Below are 16,726 nucleotides of genomic sequence, written 5' to 3'. Positions count from 1 at the left end.
TAAATTCTTAAGCAAAGCTAATCTAAAGCATTTTTCAAGAACAAGTGTCCATACACGTGGCGTACTAAGTCGAGTGATAGACTGTAGGAGGGACTCAGAAAAGATTGCGCCTGTTGCTGGAGTCACGAATCGATATAGGCTAATTTTTCAGAACTGTTCGTCTTCATAATCTTTTCATAGGCCTGTCTATATCCAACTTTAAAGCTGATTCTGAAATACTTAAATGTCATTTTCCAAATATGCTTTCGAACGAATTGTTTTTAGGCCCTTCTTGGGCCCCAATCGGCCCAATACACTTGTTTCTTTTACATTAAAATTCCGTTGGTGCAGGGACTAACAGTTTTAAGTTTCAAACTGATTAAGGACACAAGAATTAGCATGTTTCCGCGCCCTCTAACACACATTCCCCTCTCAACAATAATCGGTGGTCTTTTAGCCCAATAATGACCCATGAAAGTTTTAAGCCAATCTGAAAAAGGCCTCTCGGCCCTTTTTCGGGGACCTGTTGGGAATGGGGGGATTGTACCCCTAGATGGCAATTTTTATTGTATATTAGGTTACTTCTGGTCCAGGGACTTGCAGTTTCAAATCTCAATCTTTTCAAAAAAAAAAAAAGAATTTGATGGTGCAAAATTCAGGCCAGTTTTTTTTCTTGTGATTTGGGGTCCCCTCTGCCAATGGAATTTCTGATATAAGCTTGAAGTCAACTGAACAAAAAATCGATTCAGCCCAGTTTTGAGGGCTCGTTTACCAAATCTATTTTTTTTTTTTTTTTTTTTTTTTTGGCACGTTTCCAGACATTCGGAAAAAATAGTTTTTGGCCTTTTCTTTTCTCGGGGAGGGGGTAAGACAGTATTTTTATTTCTATTTATTTTTTTTTTGCATTGGGGTCATTTCGGCCAAACAATTTTAGGATATAAGCTTTAAGCTGATCAGAAAAAAAAAATTTAAGAGTGATTTTCCCCCAAAAGTGATTTTTTTTTATATATTAGGTTCCTCTTGGCCAGGTGACTTAAAGCAGCAAGTTTCAAACTGGTCATGGTCAGCATGGTTTTTAAGCAATTTTCGGGTCCCGTAATACCTTCCCTCTCCAAATAAACATGTGTGACCCTTCCCCTTGACAAAGCCAACAACTCTTAAAAGTTTCAAGCCAATCAAAAAAAAATTTGTTTTTTGGCTGCAGTTTTGAGGGGTCTCTTGCTTCGAAATTAAAATATTTTTTTGAAAAATGGGGTCTATCTGTCCCAAAACTTACGGTTCTTAGTTTCAAGCTGCCCAGAAAAAAAAATTCATTGGCTCTTTTAGGTCCCTATTTTTGGGAGAACCGATTTTTTTTTCTTTTTTGGTCAAATTGGGGTCCCCTTGAACTAAGGACTTTCAGATATGAGTGCCAAGCCAATAAAAAAAAAAATTTGGACCCAGTTTTTTAGACCTTTCTTCGGAAGCATATTTATTGGACCTTTCCACTGTTCTGAAGGAAAGGGTTTTCTCAGTGTTGCCCTCCAGTCACTATCGACTCTTAAAAAGGGCATTAGAGCTTTCGATTTCAAATCGACTGAGTCCCATCCCAAGTTTCTATGGCCACCCCTTCTATACAAAGTGGCCGAGCGAAAGAACAGTAGCAAGGAATAATTAATATGTTGATGGACATGGCTCTTCACTATAGGCAACTCCAGAGTACTGGCTATAGCGTTTCAGATTTATTGCACTAGAGTAATTTGTAATTTTGTCGCTTTCATGCCTAAAAGCCGCAGCTGTCGTTGCCACACTCTTTTGAGATGACTATCAAAATTGTTTTTTATGCTGACTTTTAGCAATGCTTAAGGTCCAATAACGATTCCCCTGGGGATGACATAACCCCTCACAGCCCCTGGGACAATGGTTATAAGTTAAGTAAATTACCCATTGTTTACATATATGGTTTATTATTAGGAATGGGGGTCATGTTTGATCTTACGTCTCTAAAAAGGCTATGGGTATTAAGGTGAAACTATTAGGAAATGTTGAGAGGGATATTGAACTAAATCAAAGCATACTATATGCTTGTAGATTGCGATTGCGACTAATTGAGACAACTTGCGAGTGCGACTGTAACTGCTTGCGACTGTGACTAATTGTGACTGTGATTACTTGCGACAGTGATTGGAACTATATGTGCCACTGACTGTGACTACGATTGCATATGCTTGTGACTATTATTGCTCCTACTACCATTGCTACTACCACTATTACTACTACTACTAATGCAATTGCAACTGTGACTGCTACTGCTACTAATATTAAACGGAATCAAAAGAGTTTATGTACATCCAAGTTATCAAAAAGGCATAGTTGCAATGTCTCAGGAACAAAGTAGGATATTAAATTGAAAGTTTCAGGAAAAGTGGATGGGGATGTAAAACTACATCAAAATGACACTACATCTGTCGAAGTTGTCAAAAGGGCGTCTATGCAATATCCAAGGTGCAGCTAAGGATATTATGTTGGAACTTTAAGGGAATGTTTTTGGAGATGTAGAACTAAATCAAAAAACACTATGTACATCCAAGGTTGTCAAATAAAGGGACAAAAGAAGTTGAACCGCAAAGGAAATTAAGTTGAAACTTTTGCGGCATGTTGAGGGAGATGGCTGATTAATATTTGCCTTTACTCGCGGTTGTAAGATGATGGGGGTCAGAATCCTTTTAGTCCTGTAGAAGCCAAAAGATTATGAAGATTTTCAATCCAATTGTTTGAACGCTCATCCCTGAATCCATCCATATAAAGTTGTAATGTACAACTAATGCTAATATTTGTTACAATTTTTTTCCATAATATAAATAGCAAGGCAAAATTTGATGTTCAATGAGAAAAACCGAAAAAAAGAAATTACTGTCTTTTAAAAATATGCTGTATTTAGCCAAAAATGTGGTTTCGTCATCTCTTATCAATGACTTTTAAAAGATACTAAATTAAAATAGAAATTATCTTAAATTTTAGTATTTACATACAACCCTTTGAATGCATTTTGGTGTTCATATGAATCAAATGTGAATAATAAGCCTCGACAGCTGAACTGAGTGTCCCTTTGATATCATTTATAATTTAAATATCTGTTCAAGAACAATTGTGTGATTGGCTCTAGTGTTATTTTTTGTAGGCCTCCAATTTCTTGTCATTGCTATTCGTATTTTTGCCAATTTGAGCTAATACAGCCCACAGGCTAAAAACCGAAAACGACATTTATTTAATGGTTTTTTATTCCGAAATAATGTACTATAGTCATCTATAATGTGAGCTAACTAAGCAGTTAATGTACATGAATATGTGATGCTTTTTGGCGGAAAGTTTGAAATGACAGAATGCAATGTCAGTTGATTGGATGCATCTCAATTTTGGTTTTTCAGATTTCCTATATCCTGGCAACAAAGTGGCAAGTGCTCTTCTCAATTCTAGTTTTTATCTTCAAAGCTCAGTTGAAAATTCTCTTGAATCACAAGCTGAAGGCTGATTTCAACAGATCTGAAGTCAAACCTTTTTGTCTAGGATAGCCTAACTCAAAGTTAACATCACTTATAGATGTTTTATGGGTTCCTTTTAGTTAATAAACTATACCAATTAAGGTAAATTTTTCGATGTTCATATTATTGACTTATGAATAAAGTAAATATACCACTTGATGCCTTTTTTATGCTCTTTCCAAATATAGTAGCCTAGCTAATCATTTTTTTCAGAACTAAATTTTACCCCCACCCTCTATATACCAATTCAGGGTATATTTTTGCACAATAGGGGGGAGTTTAAACTTACCTCTCATTTACATCAGAAATAAAATTTATGCAATTGTGGCATATGATAAAGAGACATGTTAAGAAAACAATTCTTACTTTAAAATATGTGTAATGATCCTAGTTAACATATTGTCCAAGGGGAGAACCTTTATCCTCAATTATTTCCTATTTTCCCTTTATTTTTCCCACTTAAAAGAAAAGAAATTTTTATTTTTGCATGCTCTCAATGCAGTGTGCAGCCTAAATCTTTTGAAATTGTTGCTACAAGTTTGTTTTTATAGATGATGTTGAATACTGTTATTAAGTTCCATTTTTTTAAACAAAATTTTAAAATACACTAGCCTACTAAAATATATTGATGAACATCTTAGAACCTATATACTAATAGAATATATACCACCACCACCACCCTATTATGCAAATATATACCCAAAATTGCATTCTGAATCTAAATATAACCAAATGAACTTTACTTTAACCCCTAAATATATATTCTTCAATGTATTTTAGGACTGTATTTTAAAATCTTGTTAAAAAAAATGGAACTTAATAATGAGATTCAATGTCATCTATAAAAACAAACTTGTAGAAACAATTTCAAAAGATTTGCAGATTTCTTGAAACATGGCAAAAATTGTAATTTTTTCTTTTAAGTTGGAAAAAGAGGAAAGATTTGAGGATAAAGGTTCTCCCCTTTGATAATATGTTAACTAGGATCATTTTACAGATTTTAAAGTAAGAGTTGTTTTCTTAACATGTCTCTTTATCATACACAACAATTGTAAATTTTTACCAAATAAAATAGTACTGTTAAATTCCTTATTTTATGACCTTTCTAAGTATTATAGTTGACTTTCTGAAAATGTAACCCTCCCCCTATGGTCCCAGATACAGCCATAGGATGTGTATAAAAAGGTAACACTGGTGGTTCAGGACTCTTCTAAGGGAAACATGCTAATAAAAGTATCACAATCAGATTCTTTTATTTTATGCTCTTTCAATATAGTGTAATTCAAAAAAAAGTAAAGAACTCCATTAAACCAAAAATGAACAAAAATAGAATCAAATTATCCAACTACCACAAATCAGTATCAATAAATAAATGAAACCCAAAACAAACAGAAATTAAAATAAGTCAAACTCAAAACAAGCAGAAATTAATATGAGTAGGGTTCTAAACCCCATGTATTCTAAAAGCTAGAATATAATTTGTATTTTACTGAAAAAAGTTCAAACAAATTTACTGAAAAAAATGTGTATGGTCAGTTTAATGAACAAAATAGAATCAAATAATCTACCAAGCATACAACTACCACAAATCAGTATCATAATCATAGGCAGTGCAATTGCGCTGCCTAAGTAAAGAACAATGTTGGCACAATGTATTATTATTATTATTTTTTTCTTGGTTTTAGACCAGGGCACTTCATATCAAAGGAGTTGTTGTAGAAACTTTGAAAAGGGCTCATTTGATTTCAAATTGGAGTGGCTTGGCCCCTTTTTAATAGTTGAAGGTGATTGGAAGGAAACTAACCCCCCTTCCACACCCACCATTTCCCCAAACACATCCAATCAACATTTTGAGATAGCCATTTTGTTCAGCATAGTTGATTTCCATATAGAAATTATGTTTTTGAGGAGGATACTCCCCCACAGCCCTCAGGGCAAGGGTTGTAAGTTATGCCCTGCAGGCATATAAGATTTTTATACAAAGCGTTGTTGTAGAAACTTCAAAAAAGGCTTATTTGATTGGAAATTGAAATGGCTAGTGCCCTTTTTAATAGTCAAAAGTGATTGGAAGGCAACTAACACCCCTTCCATGCCCACCATTTCCCCAAACACATCCAATCAAAATTTTGAGATAGCCATTTTGTTCCATACAGTTTAAAGTTCAGGAAATTATGAATGAATGAATGTTTTTTATTTCCCATCATAAATAACACAAGGTTACACAACGGAGTAATGCAAAAAAGAAAAAAAAAGAGAAAAAGAAAACGCAATAAGAGAAACAACAAGACTTCAATAACAATCTATATACAGCATACTAAACTTGTAATCAAACTAGCCTACAATAGCTCGGTACATATCATGATCAGGATTGAGCGAACGCCGAAATCAGACGATTCGCTCAGTAGCTACAGGAGTCGGGACCGCAATGCTTTAATTTTTTGAAACTCTTGAATTTCCCTCCCATGGCGCAACACATAACATATATTTTGCATACTTTTAGTAAACCCGACAGACTGAGTGCTTATCTGTTTCGATGAAAAGAGACCAAAACGGCGACAGTGACATAACATGCGGGATAACTAACACAGAATAAAGCCTTCCGAGTATATGGCGGTTATACATACGTTTGCAGGGTAGGAGTAGTCCATATGCTTTGCATGCCTTTTCTGAAAAATGCTCAACCAGTGCTTCACGAGTAGACCGCAGATCTGAAGCAATTGGCAGTCCAAGGTAAGTGAGAGATGGCTCTGAGCTCACCGCAGTATCACCTAGGAGCACGCTAATCGGGGTTGAATCTTTCGCGTTGCGACGAAAAACAACTACTTCACTTTTGGCAGCATTAAAAGCTAGCCCAATCTTAGCATATTCATCACTCAATATTTTGTAGTTATCCTCAACCCTTGAAACAGACCTACTTGCGTTAAGTATATCATCAGCGTAATTGATGAGCGACACGTCTATACCTAGATATATGCAGCACGTTTTGGCAGATTCTTGAGGGACGATAATACTGTTGTTGTATAGGGAAGGGGAAGTAATGGAGCCTTGCCGGATACCTTTACGGACAGGTATAACTACGGTGGATACCACCATACCGCGATGAGTGGGGACTTTAATCTTCACTCTCAGCCTCCTATACATGCTCCTCCATGCAACGACAACCGAACGGTCAACTCCGCGTTTACAAGCAGAACTAAGTATATGTGCGTGGATACCGGAGTCGAATGCTCTACGTACATCGTGGCTTGCTAGAACATGTGTATCATTATTATCGTGAGCACTGAGCAAAAGATTAGCTATCAACGAATGAACATGCTCGCGACTAGTACCACTCTTAAACCCGAATTGTGAATTGGGAGTATAACAAGCTTCACTTAGGTCACCAAAAACAAGCATTTCCATGAGTTTGCAGAATACCGGCGCAACAGTTATGGGGCGGTATGATGAACAGTTCCTGGGATCATTCCCTTTTTTGGGAACTGGTGTAACAACGCCAACACAGAAAACATTGGGGACAAGACCGCAGGTAAAGATCATCTGGTACATAAGAGCAAGGTGATTTAACACACTGTCACCCCCAATAGCCAGATGCATTCCACAAATATTATCATCACCTCGAGAATACTTCTTTTTCAGTTTAGATAGCATATGACGGATACTAGAGACAGTAACAACGAACCCGACACTTCGTTCATTTGACGCTAGGAGGGAGTCGAGCTCTTTTTCGAACTCTTCCTCGAGAGCCTTGTTCGGCGGTGAGAATTATACCTTTGAGCAGGACACTCCCCCCACAGTCTTCAGGGCAAGGGTTATAAGTTATGCCCTAGGGGCATATAAGTTCTTACTGAAATCTTTGTCATAGAAACTTGAAAAAGGGTTCATTTGATTGGAAATTCAAAGGTCTAGTGCCCTTTTTAATAGTTAAAAGTGATTTCAGGACAGCTAACCCCCCTCTCACGCCCACCTTTTCCCCAAACACATCCAATAAAAATTAAGAGATAGCCATTTTGTTCAGCATAGTTGATTTCCAGATAAAATTATATTTTGAGGAGGCCACTTCCCCACAGCCCTCAGGGTAAGGGTTGTAAGTTTTGCCCTGGGGGCACAAAAGGTTTTTATAGAAGATTCTGTCGTAGAAACTTCTAAATGGGCTGATTCGACTGAAAATACAAAGGTTTAGTGCTTATTCCAATGTTCGAAAGTAGCTTGAAGACACCTCACCCCCCACTCACACTTATCATTTCCACGACCACATCGAACTAATTTGTTCAAATTAGTTGAAAGCTCTGGGAATTAGATATTTGAGGATGACAATCCCCCCTCCCCCACAACCCTCAGGGCAAGGGTTGTAAGTTATGCACTGCAGGTATATAAGGTTTTTATACAAAGCGTTGTTGTAGAAACTTCAAAAAAGGCTTATTTGATTGGAAATTGAAATGGCTAATGCCCTTTTTAACAGTTAAAAGTGATGGGAAGGCAACTAACGCCCCTTCCATGCCCACCATTTTCCCAAACACATCCAATCAAAATTTTGAGATAGCCATTTTGTTCCATCCAGTTTAAAGTTCAGGAAATTATACCTTTGAGCAGGACACTCCCCCCCCCCCCACAGTCTTCAGCACAAGGGTTATAAGTTATGCCCTGGGGCATATAAGTTATTATTGAAATCTTTGTCGTAGAAACTTTAAAAAGGGCTCATTCGATTGGAAATTCAAAGGTTTAGTGCCCTTTTTAATAGTCAAAAGTCATTTGAAGACAACTAGCCCCCCTCTCACGTCCATCTTTTCCCCAAACACATACAAAAAAAATTTTTAGATTGTCATTTTCTTCAGCATAGTTGATTTACAGATAGAAATTATGTTTTTGAGGAGGACACTTCCCCACAGCCATCAGGGCAAGGGTTGTAAGTTATGCCCTGGGGGCATATAAGGTATCTATAGAAAGCGTTGTCATAGAAACTTCAAAAAAGGCTCCTTCGATTGGAAATTCAAAGGGCTAGTGCCCTTTTTAAGTCGAAAGTGATTGGAGGGCAACTAACTCCCCTCTCACGCCTACCTTTTCCCCAAACACATTGAACTAATTTGTTCAAATTAGTTGAAAGCTCTGGGAATTGGATATTTGAGGATGACAATCCCCCCTCCCCCACATCCCTCAGGGCAAGGGTTGTAAGTTATGCCCTTGGGGCATATAAGATTTTTATAGAATGCGTTGTTGTAGAAGCTTCAAAAAGGGCTCATTCATTTGGAAATTGAAACGGCTGTTGCCCTTTTTAATAGTCAAAAGGGATTGGAAGGCAACTAACACCCTTTCCATGCCCACCATTTCCCCAAACACATCCAATCAAATTTTGAGATAGCCATTTTGTTCCACACAGTTTAAAGTTCAGAATATTATACCTTTGATTAGGACACTCCCCCTACAGTCTTCAGGGCAAGGGTTATTAGTTATGCCCTGGGGGCATATAAGGTTTTTATTGAAAGCAATGTTGTAGAAACTTCAAAAGGGCTCATTCAATTGGAAATTGAAAGGGCTAGTTCCTTTTTTAATAGTTGAAAGTGATTGGAGAGCAACTAACACCCCTCTCATGCCCACCATTTAAAACACATCCAATCAAAATTTTGAGTTATCCATTTTGTTCAATGTAGTTGAAAGTTCTGGAAATTAGGTCTTTTAGGATGATAACTCCCTCAGAGCCCTCAGTGCAAGGGTTCTAAGTTATGCCCTGGGGGTATATTAGGTTTATATAGAAAGTTGTTGTAGAAATTTCAAAAAGGGCTCATTTGATTGGAAATTGAAATTGCCCTTTTTAAAGTTCAGAATATTATACCTTTGATTAGGACACTCCCCCCACAGTCTTCAGGGCAAGGGTTATAAGTTATGCCCTGGGGGTATATAAGTTTTTATTGAAATCTTTGTTACAGAAACTTGAAAATGGGCTCATTCAATTGGAAATTAAAGGGCTAGTGCCCTTTTTAATAGTCTTGAAAGTGATTTGAGGGCAACTAACCCCCCTATCATGCCCACCTTTCCCCCAAACGCATCCAATCAAATTTTTAAGATAGCCATTGTGTTCAACGTAGTTGAAAGATCTGGAAATTAGGTCTTTGAGGATGACACCCCCCTCCCCTAGAGCCCTAAGGGTAAGGGTTGTAAGTTATGCTCTTGGGGCATATAAGGTTTTTATTGAAAGCATATTTGTAGAAACTTCAAAATTGGCTCATTTGATTGGGAATTGAAATGACTAGTGCCCTTTTTAATAGTCAAAAATGATTGGAAGGCAACTAACACCCCTCTCATGCCCACCATTTTCCCAAACACGTCCAATCAAAATTTTAAGATAGCCATTTTATTTAACGTAGTTGAAAGTTCGGGAAATTAGGTCTTAGAGGATGACAACCACTCTCACAGCCCTAAGGGTAAGGGTCGTAATTTATGTCCTGGGGGCATATAAGGATTTTATAGAAAGCATTGTTGTAGAAACTCAAAATGGGCTCATTCAATTGGAAATTGAAAGGCCTAGTGCCCTTTTTAATATTCGAAAGTGATTTCGACTATTAAGTCTATTCTTTTCGAAAGACATGCTGATGTGAATAAAATGAAACTTTGGAAAGCTCTACGTTTAACAAAAAGAATTAATAAACCTTCTAAAAAAAATAGACTTTCACTTGTTAAGTGGGCAACACTTTTGGTGACCTTTTGAGTACTTTTGATGATCCTAAACACCTTTTGTATGTTGATAAAATTTCGAATAGTCCTTTCAATTTGTATGATTTTCTATTTTGTTTGAGTCTTTATTGGGTACACATCATAAATTAAAACTGCAATATTTTAAAAATGAGGATGGGATATTTTCAAATCATGTGAAATTTTCTCTGACTTCTTTTCTTCTTCTTCTTTTGACTTTTTAAATCTTATCATCAAGTCTGGTAATGTTCCTTCATCTTTTAAGGTTGGGGTGTTAATTCCTATCCCAATATCTGATAAGATATTTCCAATCTTGTGATTCTTATGGACTAATAGCCAAGGGTTCTATAATTCCCTTTATAAGTTTTTCAACTGTGTATAAAAGACCGTTTTTATTAAACATTTTATTAATTGCTGAAGATACATACACGGTGTTATTTCGGCAGTTTAACATTTTCAGAAGCCAGATTGATTTTAGTTTATCATTCAATGCTGCTTCAAACGCTCATAAATTGAATAAACAACAAATTTCTCTATCACATGAGAAGTACTGTTAAAAAATAACTCAATTAAGTTATACAATTAAGTTATACATTGACTTGTGCTAGATGCAATTATTAATGAAAGAATTGAATCCATTTGAAATAAAAGGAAACACTACTCGAGGCCTTAGTTTTAAGATAGGCTTTCAAGGCATTACTTTGCAATTTGTTAAGGGTATTGCTATAATTTGTGTACAACAAAAACTACATTAATATTTTATTTACCAAAGTTATGCACTGTAAATGCTATTTATTAATGCATAGGTATACCAAGATTCTTTCATGGCTTCTTTGGTAATGTTCTTCCTGCTTTAGAATTAGAAGTTATGTAGGAAAATTAATAAGTAAAAAGCAAAACATCATAGAACTTTTTGAAACTATTATTCACATCCTTTTGGTAATCACCTGAATCGTTTCAAATCAACATTTGCAAGTCTATGTTTAAAGTTTTTGGAGTCACCACTGTGTAAATTCAAGTGGGACCAAGCTGATGAACTGAAGATTCACATTCAACAGTCGAGTAATTTTAATTCAGCTTGGTCCAACTTAATAACTATGTATAGATCTCAATCTTGAAAATACTCGGTTAGCATTCTCCCGTGAGGAGTGCCAATCTTTGAGTTAAATGTAGCCAAGTAACTGATACTAATTTTGTCCTGTGATGAGCTGTTGTTATTATCAGTAGTAGTATTGGAGTAAAGTTTTTTATTAGCTCCATTATGATTGATCTTCAATATAATGCTGGCCTATGTAATATTGTTACAAATACACTTTTAGTTGTAAAATTAAATTCAAGTATAAAATGTTAAATATCCAGTTCTTCTTCTATTTAACAGCGGGCGGGCTTTTCAGTGATACTATTTAGCCCTTTTCCTTTTGATTCACTCTGTGGGCTACAGAGCTACTGGCTTGATTGCCTCATGATTATTAGATATTCAGATATCTTTCAGTAGATCTTTCGACTCTAGGAGTTCAATTATGAGTTGATAGATGTCGATTTCAATGCTTTGTTTGCAGGTTCAGTTGGCTAGGCTCTTGGCTGATAGTGAGATTTTGTGGTGTTTGAGGCATTTTAACAGTTTGCAAAGCAGGGTATGTTGTGCAAACGTCAGCATATTACATTCAAATAGACAATGGTCAATTGTTTCCTTATTCATATTACAATTCCTGCAAAGAGGGGACAGGGAAATTGAACCACTTGAATTAGACAACTTATACGAGAAGAAAATTTGTTCCAGAACGAATTCTATGCTAGATTTTAGAAAGATACTTATTGGGAAAGGGGGAAAGGATAGGATTAATCTTATTAAAATTAATATCTGATAGCCTCCATCAGTAAATATCTCTAATCGGGATTGGTCTCCCACTTGGCTGGTCAATATTTATAGCATTTTTTGCTATTTCATCAACCTGACGGTTACCACTTATGCCAGAGTGGCTAGGAATATACTGAAAATAAATTTTTATGCCACTTGAAGCAAGATTATCTATAATACTGAGACAATGATAAGTGTCAATGTCCAACTTATACTGAGGAGCTGAGGCCAGCAACTCAAGGCTGGATAAAGAGTCAGAATATACAATAATATTATTTGAATTTGCAATCAAAGGTTGGTTTTCCTTAATGTGTTCTAATGCCATGATTATGGCATATAACTCAGCAGACATTATAGATAAATTATTATATAATCTCTCGCCCATTGCAATTTTCAGGTGAGGAAGGAAAACACCACTTGCTACCTTCTCATTCATTCTTGACCCATCAACTAATATTTGGGAGTGATTTTTATAGGTAATTGTATTAAGTTCTGTAAATTTTTTCTAGACAAAAGCGATGGGGGTTAAATCTTAAGTCCACTGTCATAAATCAGTATTTATTATTGGATTTGACCAATTCCATGGAGAGGACTGGGGGAACGTTGGTGCAACAGACTTTGCTGGTACGGGGAACTTCTTCTGAATGTTGTCATACTCATCTGCAATTCCTCCATACATGGCTGGATTTCTTAACCAATTATGTAGGGTGTGTGAGCTATTTGATTCAATTTTTGTAAGATGTTTTGTCAAGAGAAAGCTACTTCTTTCCCTTATTGTTGTTAATCCACTCTCCATAAGCAGAAACTTGGTGCTTGTGGGTTTCCTAAGACCGAATATGAGACGTATTATATCGTTTTGTGTTGTTTCAATTTTTTGAATCTGGGTCTTTGCAAATGCACCATATACGATGAGCCCATAGTCAATATGGGGTCTTATATGTGATTAATAAAACTGGAGTAAGGTTTTCTTCTTTCAACCCTAGGGTGTTGATAGAAGTCTTTATAGTATATTTATTATTTTACAGCATTTTATTGGTGTGCTTGAAATGTGGATATTGACATATGATTTTTGGTGAAGCCTGAGGCAAATATACTGGTTATAATTATCTTTAGGAATACCGTAGTTGTTTTATTTATATTTAGTTTTGCATTAAAATGGATTCGGTTCCGGTGAAGTTGAATTATTTTTGACTTAGTAGGTGCAGTGGGTAAATCTGAATGTTGAAAGAATTTTTCAAATTGGAAAAGTGACTTTTGCAGATTTGACTGTGCTATCTCAAAGGTGTTGCCAGATGATCATAGCACCAGATCATCAGCATATTGTAGATTCGTGTGGGGTAGGTTCATGTCCTAGAGATATAGGGCAAACAGAAGGCAACTGAGGACTGCTCCCTGAGGTAGGCCTTTGGTTGTTGTCTTTTGGGGTGAAGAGGCTGAACCAACAAAAACAATGAAACTTAGCACTTCTATGAAGGATTTTATAAAAGATACTAGGTTGGGGGATAGTCCAAGGTTTGCAAGTTTGTTTAAAAGGATTTGGTGGTTCACATTGTCATATGCCCCTTCAAAATTTAGGAAAGTTGCAACTAGGACATTATTTTTTGAGAATGATTCTTTTATTGCATTTGTTAGCAAAATGAAAGCATCTGTTGAGGAGTGGTGTTTCCTGAATCCAGTTTGAGTGTGAGGGATCAAATTGTTTTTTTCAACAAACCAGAGGAGTCTGTGATAGATCATTTTCTCCATTATTTTCCCCATCACAGGAGTAATCATTATGGGCCTATAGGACTCAGGGTTCTCTTTGGGTTTATTTTTCTTTAGGATTGGTAGGAGGGACGAACATCTCCATATATTGGGGAACATAGAAGATGCCCAAGCGTGAATATAACAATTTAGCAGTTCTTGTTTGTATGAAGGGGTGAGATTCTTTATCCATGTAGGGTGTATATTGTCATAGCTGCCGCTAGTTTTGGTTCTAGTATGATGTATTGCATTATTCATTTCCTGGATTGAAAATTGACTACTTATATACTCGGATCCTGGGCGTGGTTGGTAACTTGGGTTCATAGGAATTGGGGACATTTTGCTTCGATTATTTGATGTCAGCTTATTAACAAAAAGAGTTTCAAATATCTTAGCTTTTTCATTATCATTATCATAATGGGTATTATTATGTATAAGCTCATACAGGAGTTGGTTGGGGGAAATCTTTTTCCCACAGATGTGGCTTATGACTTTATGTATAATTGGCTCATGTGTTTCTCTGGAGAGATTATTTGCAAAATTATTCCAGTATTTATATTTAGCATCTATTATAGTCCTTTTTACGTTAGATTATGCTTGTAATTTTTTAAAATATTTAGTAGGTGATGTTTTTCTTATGATTTCTATCCTAGCTGCCATTATTATTCTCCATTTATTTAGACACACATTTGTCCACCATGCTTTAGGAATGTGTTTAGGGTAGGTTTTCTTGGGTGTTGTCCTGGGGATAGCATGAATAGCTGTATTTTTAGTAAAGATGCCAAGACTTCGGCATGTGTGTCAACTGTTGTGTTTAAAATGCTTGAATATTGGGTGAAACTTGTGATTTCATCATTTAGCTTATTTTGGAACATAGACCAATTTGCTTTAGTGTTGATATATTTAGAGGTATGTGGTAGAGTTTCAGCAGGTTCATTTAGGGAGCACACTATAGCAAAGTGGTCAGTACATAGACTATCAATTTTATTTATATAAATTTTATTCAAAATATTTAAGGACACAATTTGTAGGTCAATTGTGGAGAATCTGCCACTTTTGGGGTTGAAATAAGTATTCAGGTTTGGAGGGGTAGCAAGAAGCTAATTCATTATTATTTGAAGTCATATACTCAATCAATTTACCAGCTTTATTTGCTGGTTTGTTCCCCCACAAATTACTGTGGGCATTGAAATCTCCACAAATAATGATATTTTTGAACATATTAGAATTATTTATATAATTAAAGAAATCCATGGCATCTGTAGTTTGGCCATTAGGGTTATAAAAGCTTATTATATAGGTTTTTATATTATTCAGCCAAACACTGATACCAATTGCATCAACATCATTAGTAAAATCTGGAAAATTGATGCCACAGAATTTTATATTATTTTTAACTAATATAGCTACACCACCTCCTTTCCTCTCTGATGATCTATCCTTTCTCAGGATAGTATATCCCAGAGACTTAATTTGTTGATTTTGGGTTAAATGAGTTTCCTGGAGGCAAGCAATATTAATGGAATAATTATTCATAAGAGATATTAGTTCACTTAGCTTATTTTCTGTGAGTAATCTTATGTTCCACTGGAGTATTGATATGTGTTGTGTTGTTGATTTATTTTTCATATGACTGTGCATCAATGTTCAGCTTTGTTAAAAGTAAAGCAAGATCTTTTTTTGCTTGAATGAGCATATCATCGGGGATGTAGATTGTTGCCAATTCGGCAATGATTTTTGTTTTCTGTAGTTGATGTATGTTCATGGCCTGAACTGCATTACTGTTTAGAATGAATAAGTATATATTTGGGGATTGCATGTTTGGTTGTGCATCCTGTTTGTCAGTTAAGGAAATAATTCCTGGTAGTGTTTCTGGTTTGTTTCTTCATGGGAGGCGGGGCCAGCATCTCACCAGACAAGGAGGCTTGTTGACTTGGTGATTCCTTCTGATAGGGATGTGAGCTAGGGGGCTCAGAAGATGGTGTTTTATACGGGGTACTAGATGCATTGGGGGCGTTTGACTTGGGGGTTTTGGTTGGTTTCATTATGGGCTTTATTCGGTGTTGTTGAGCAGCATTTGCTTCCATTGCTGCAAAGGGGTATGGGATGGCCTTTTCTGTTACTATTTGGAGTGTTAGAGCTCTTTTCTTATATGCAGGGCATAGTGATTTATTTGTAGATTCATCTGGGCCTTTGAATTTGATACATGTAGAATGAGTGCTGCTGCAAGGTGTCAACTCACTGGGATTAAATGCTTTAAAGTCGCTGTACTATAGGAAAATTTCCTTTCAACTGTGTGTTGCATGACGCAGTTTCTGACGCTTCTGATACTGTCTAGGTTCAGATTTGTATTCCTTGTGTGGTTTATTTGCCAAAATAGGAATAACTTTTCTGGGATACTAATTTTTTCCTCCAGTGTGAATAAGAAGGATCTACTAGATTTTAGGCTATTAGAGTTAGGTTCGCCAAGTTGGGCAACATCTTCAACTGGGATAGTGTTGCCAGCCCTATCTGAGAGCCCTTCGTTTAAGTCCTGAATGGATATTTCTGGGGGAACATTATAAACTACTATTTTTGTTGGTGATTGTTTTGGGTTCCATTTAGATGCATTAATTGGGGTATTCAGAAGGGATTTTAGGTTAATTATTGTGTCTGCTCATTTCTGATCTTGGACAGCTATTAGCAGAGATCCATCATGGTTAATATTAAGAGAGAACATTGATTTTATCAATTTGAAAATTGCAACTCTTATTGCAGTAGTCTTTTTTATTTCAAAGGGGGTAGTAGGAGTAATTTTAAGGTAAATTCTTAAGTTTATGGAGGGAAGATCTTGGGCAGGGACAGGAGAAATACTTTTGATTGGGGAGATTTTTTACCTTTTTTTTGAGCTTCTAGAAAGGACCTCTTGAAACCCATTATCATCATTTATGGTGACATTAGC

General features: G+C 36.1%; 1 protein-coding gene across 2 annotated transcripts in view; it reads left to right on the top strand.

Moving 5' to 3' along the window:
• The first annotated feature begins 3,340 nt into the window (after nucleotides 1–3,340).
• O-fut2 (O-fucosyltransferase 2) overlaps nucleotides 3,341–16,726 on the top strand; it is a 54,534-nt gene continuing 41,148 nt past the window's right edge. For both annotated transcript variants that reach the window (XM_089107165.1, XM_089107164.1), the window contains exon 1: nucleotides 3,341–3,412. In XM_089107165.1, the coding sequence (XP_088963291.1) occupies nucleotides 3,342–3,412 (71 nt within the window). In that variant the 5' untranslated portion in view covers nucleotide 3,341. The remainder of the gene's footprint in view (nucleotides 3,413–16,726) is intronic.

The sequence above is a fragment of the Artemia sp. Qi Xiang Cuo genome, chromosome 21 (assembly GCF_049724085.1).
Source record: "Artemia sp. Qi Xiang Cuo chromosome 21, ASM4972408v1, whole genome shotgun sequence".
NCBI classification, from domain to species: domain Eukaryota; kingdom Metazoa; phylum Arthropoda; class Branchiopoda; order Anostraca; family Artemiidae; genus Artemia; species Artemia sp. Qi Xiang Cuo.
Note: the sequence above shows the minus strand (reverse complement) of the source record. Positions and strands in the feature narration are given on the sequence as shown.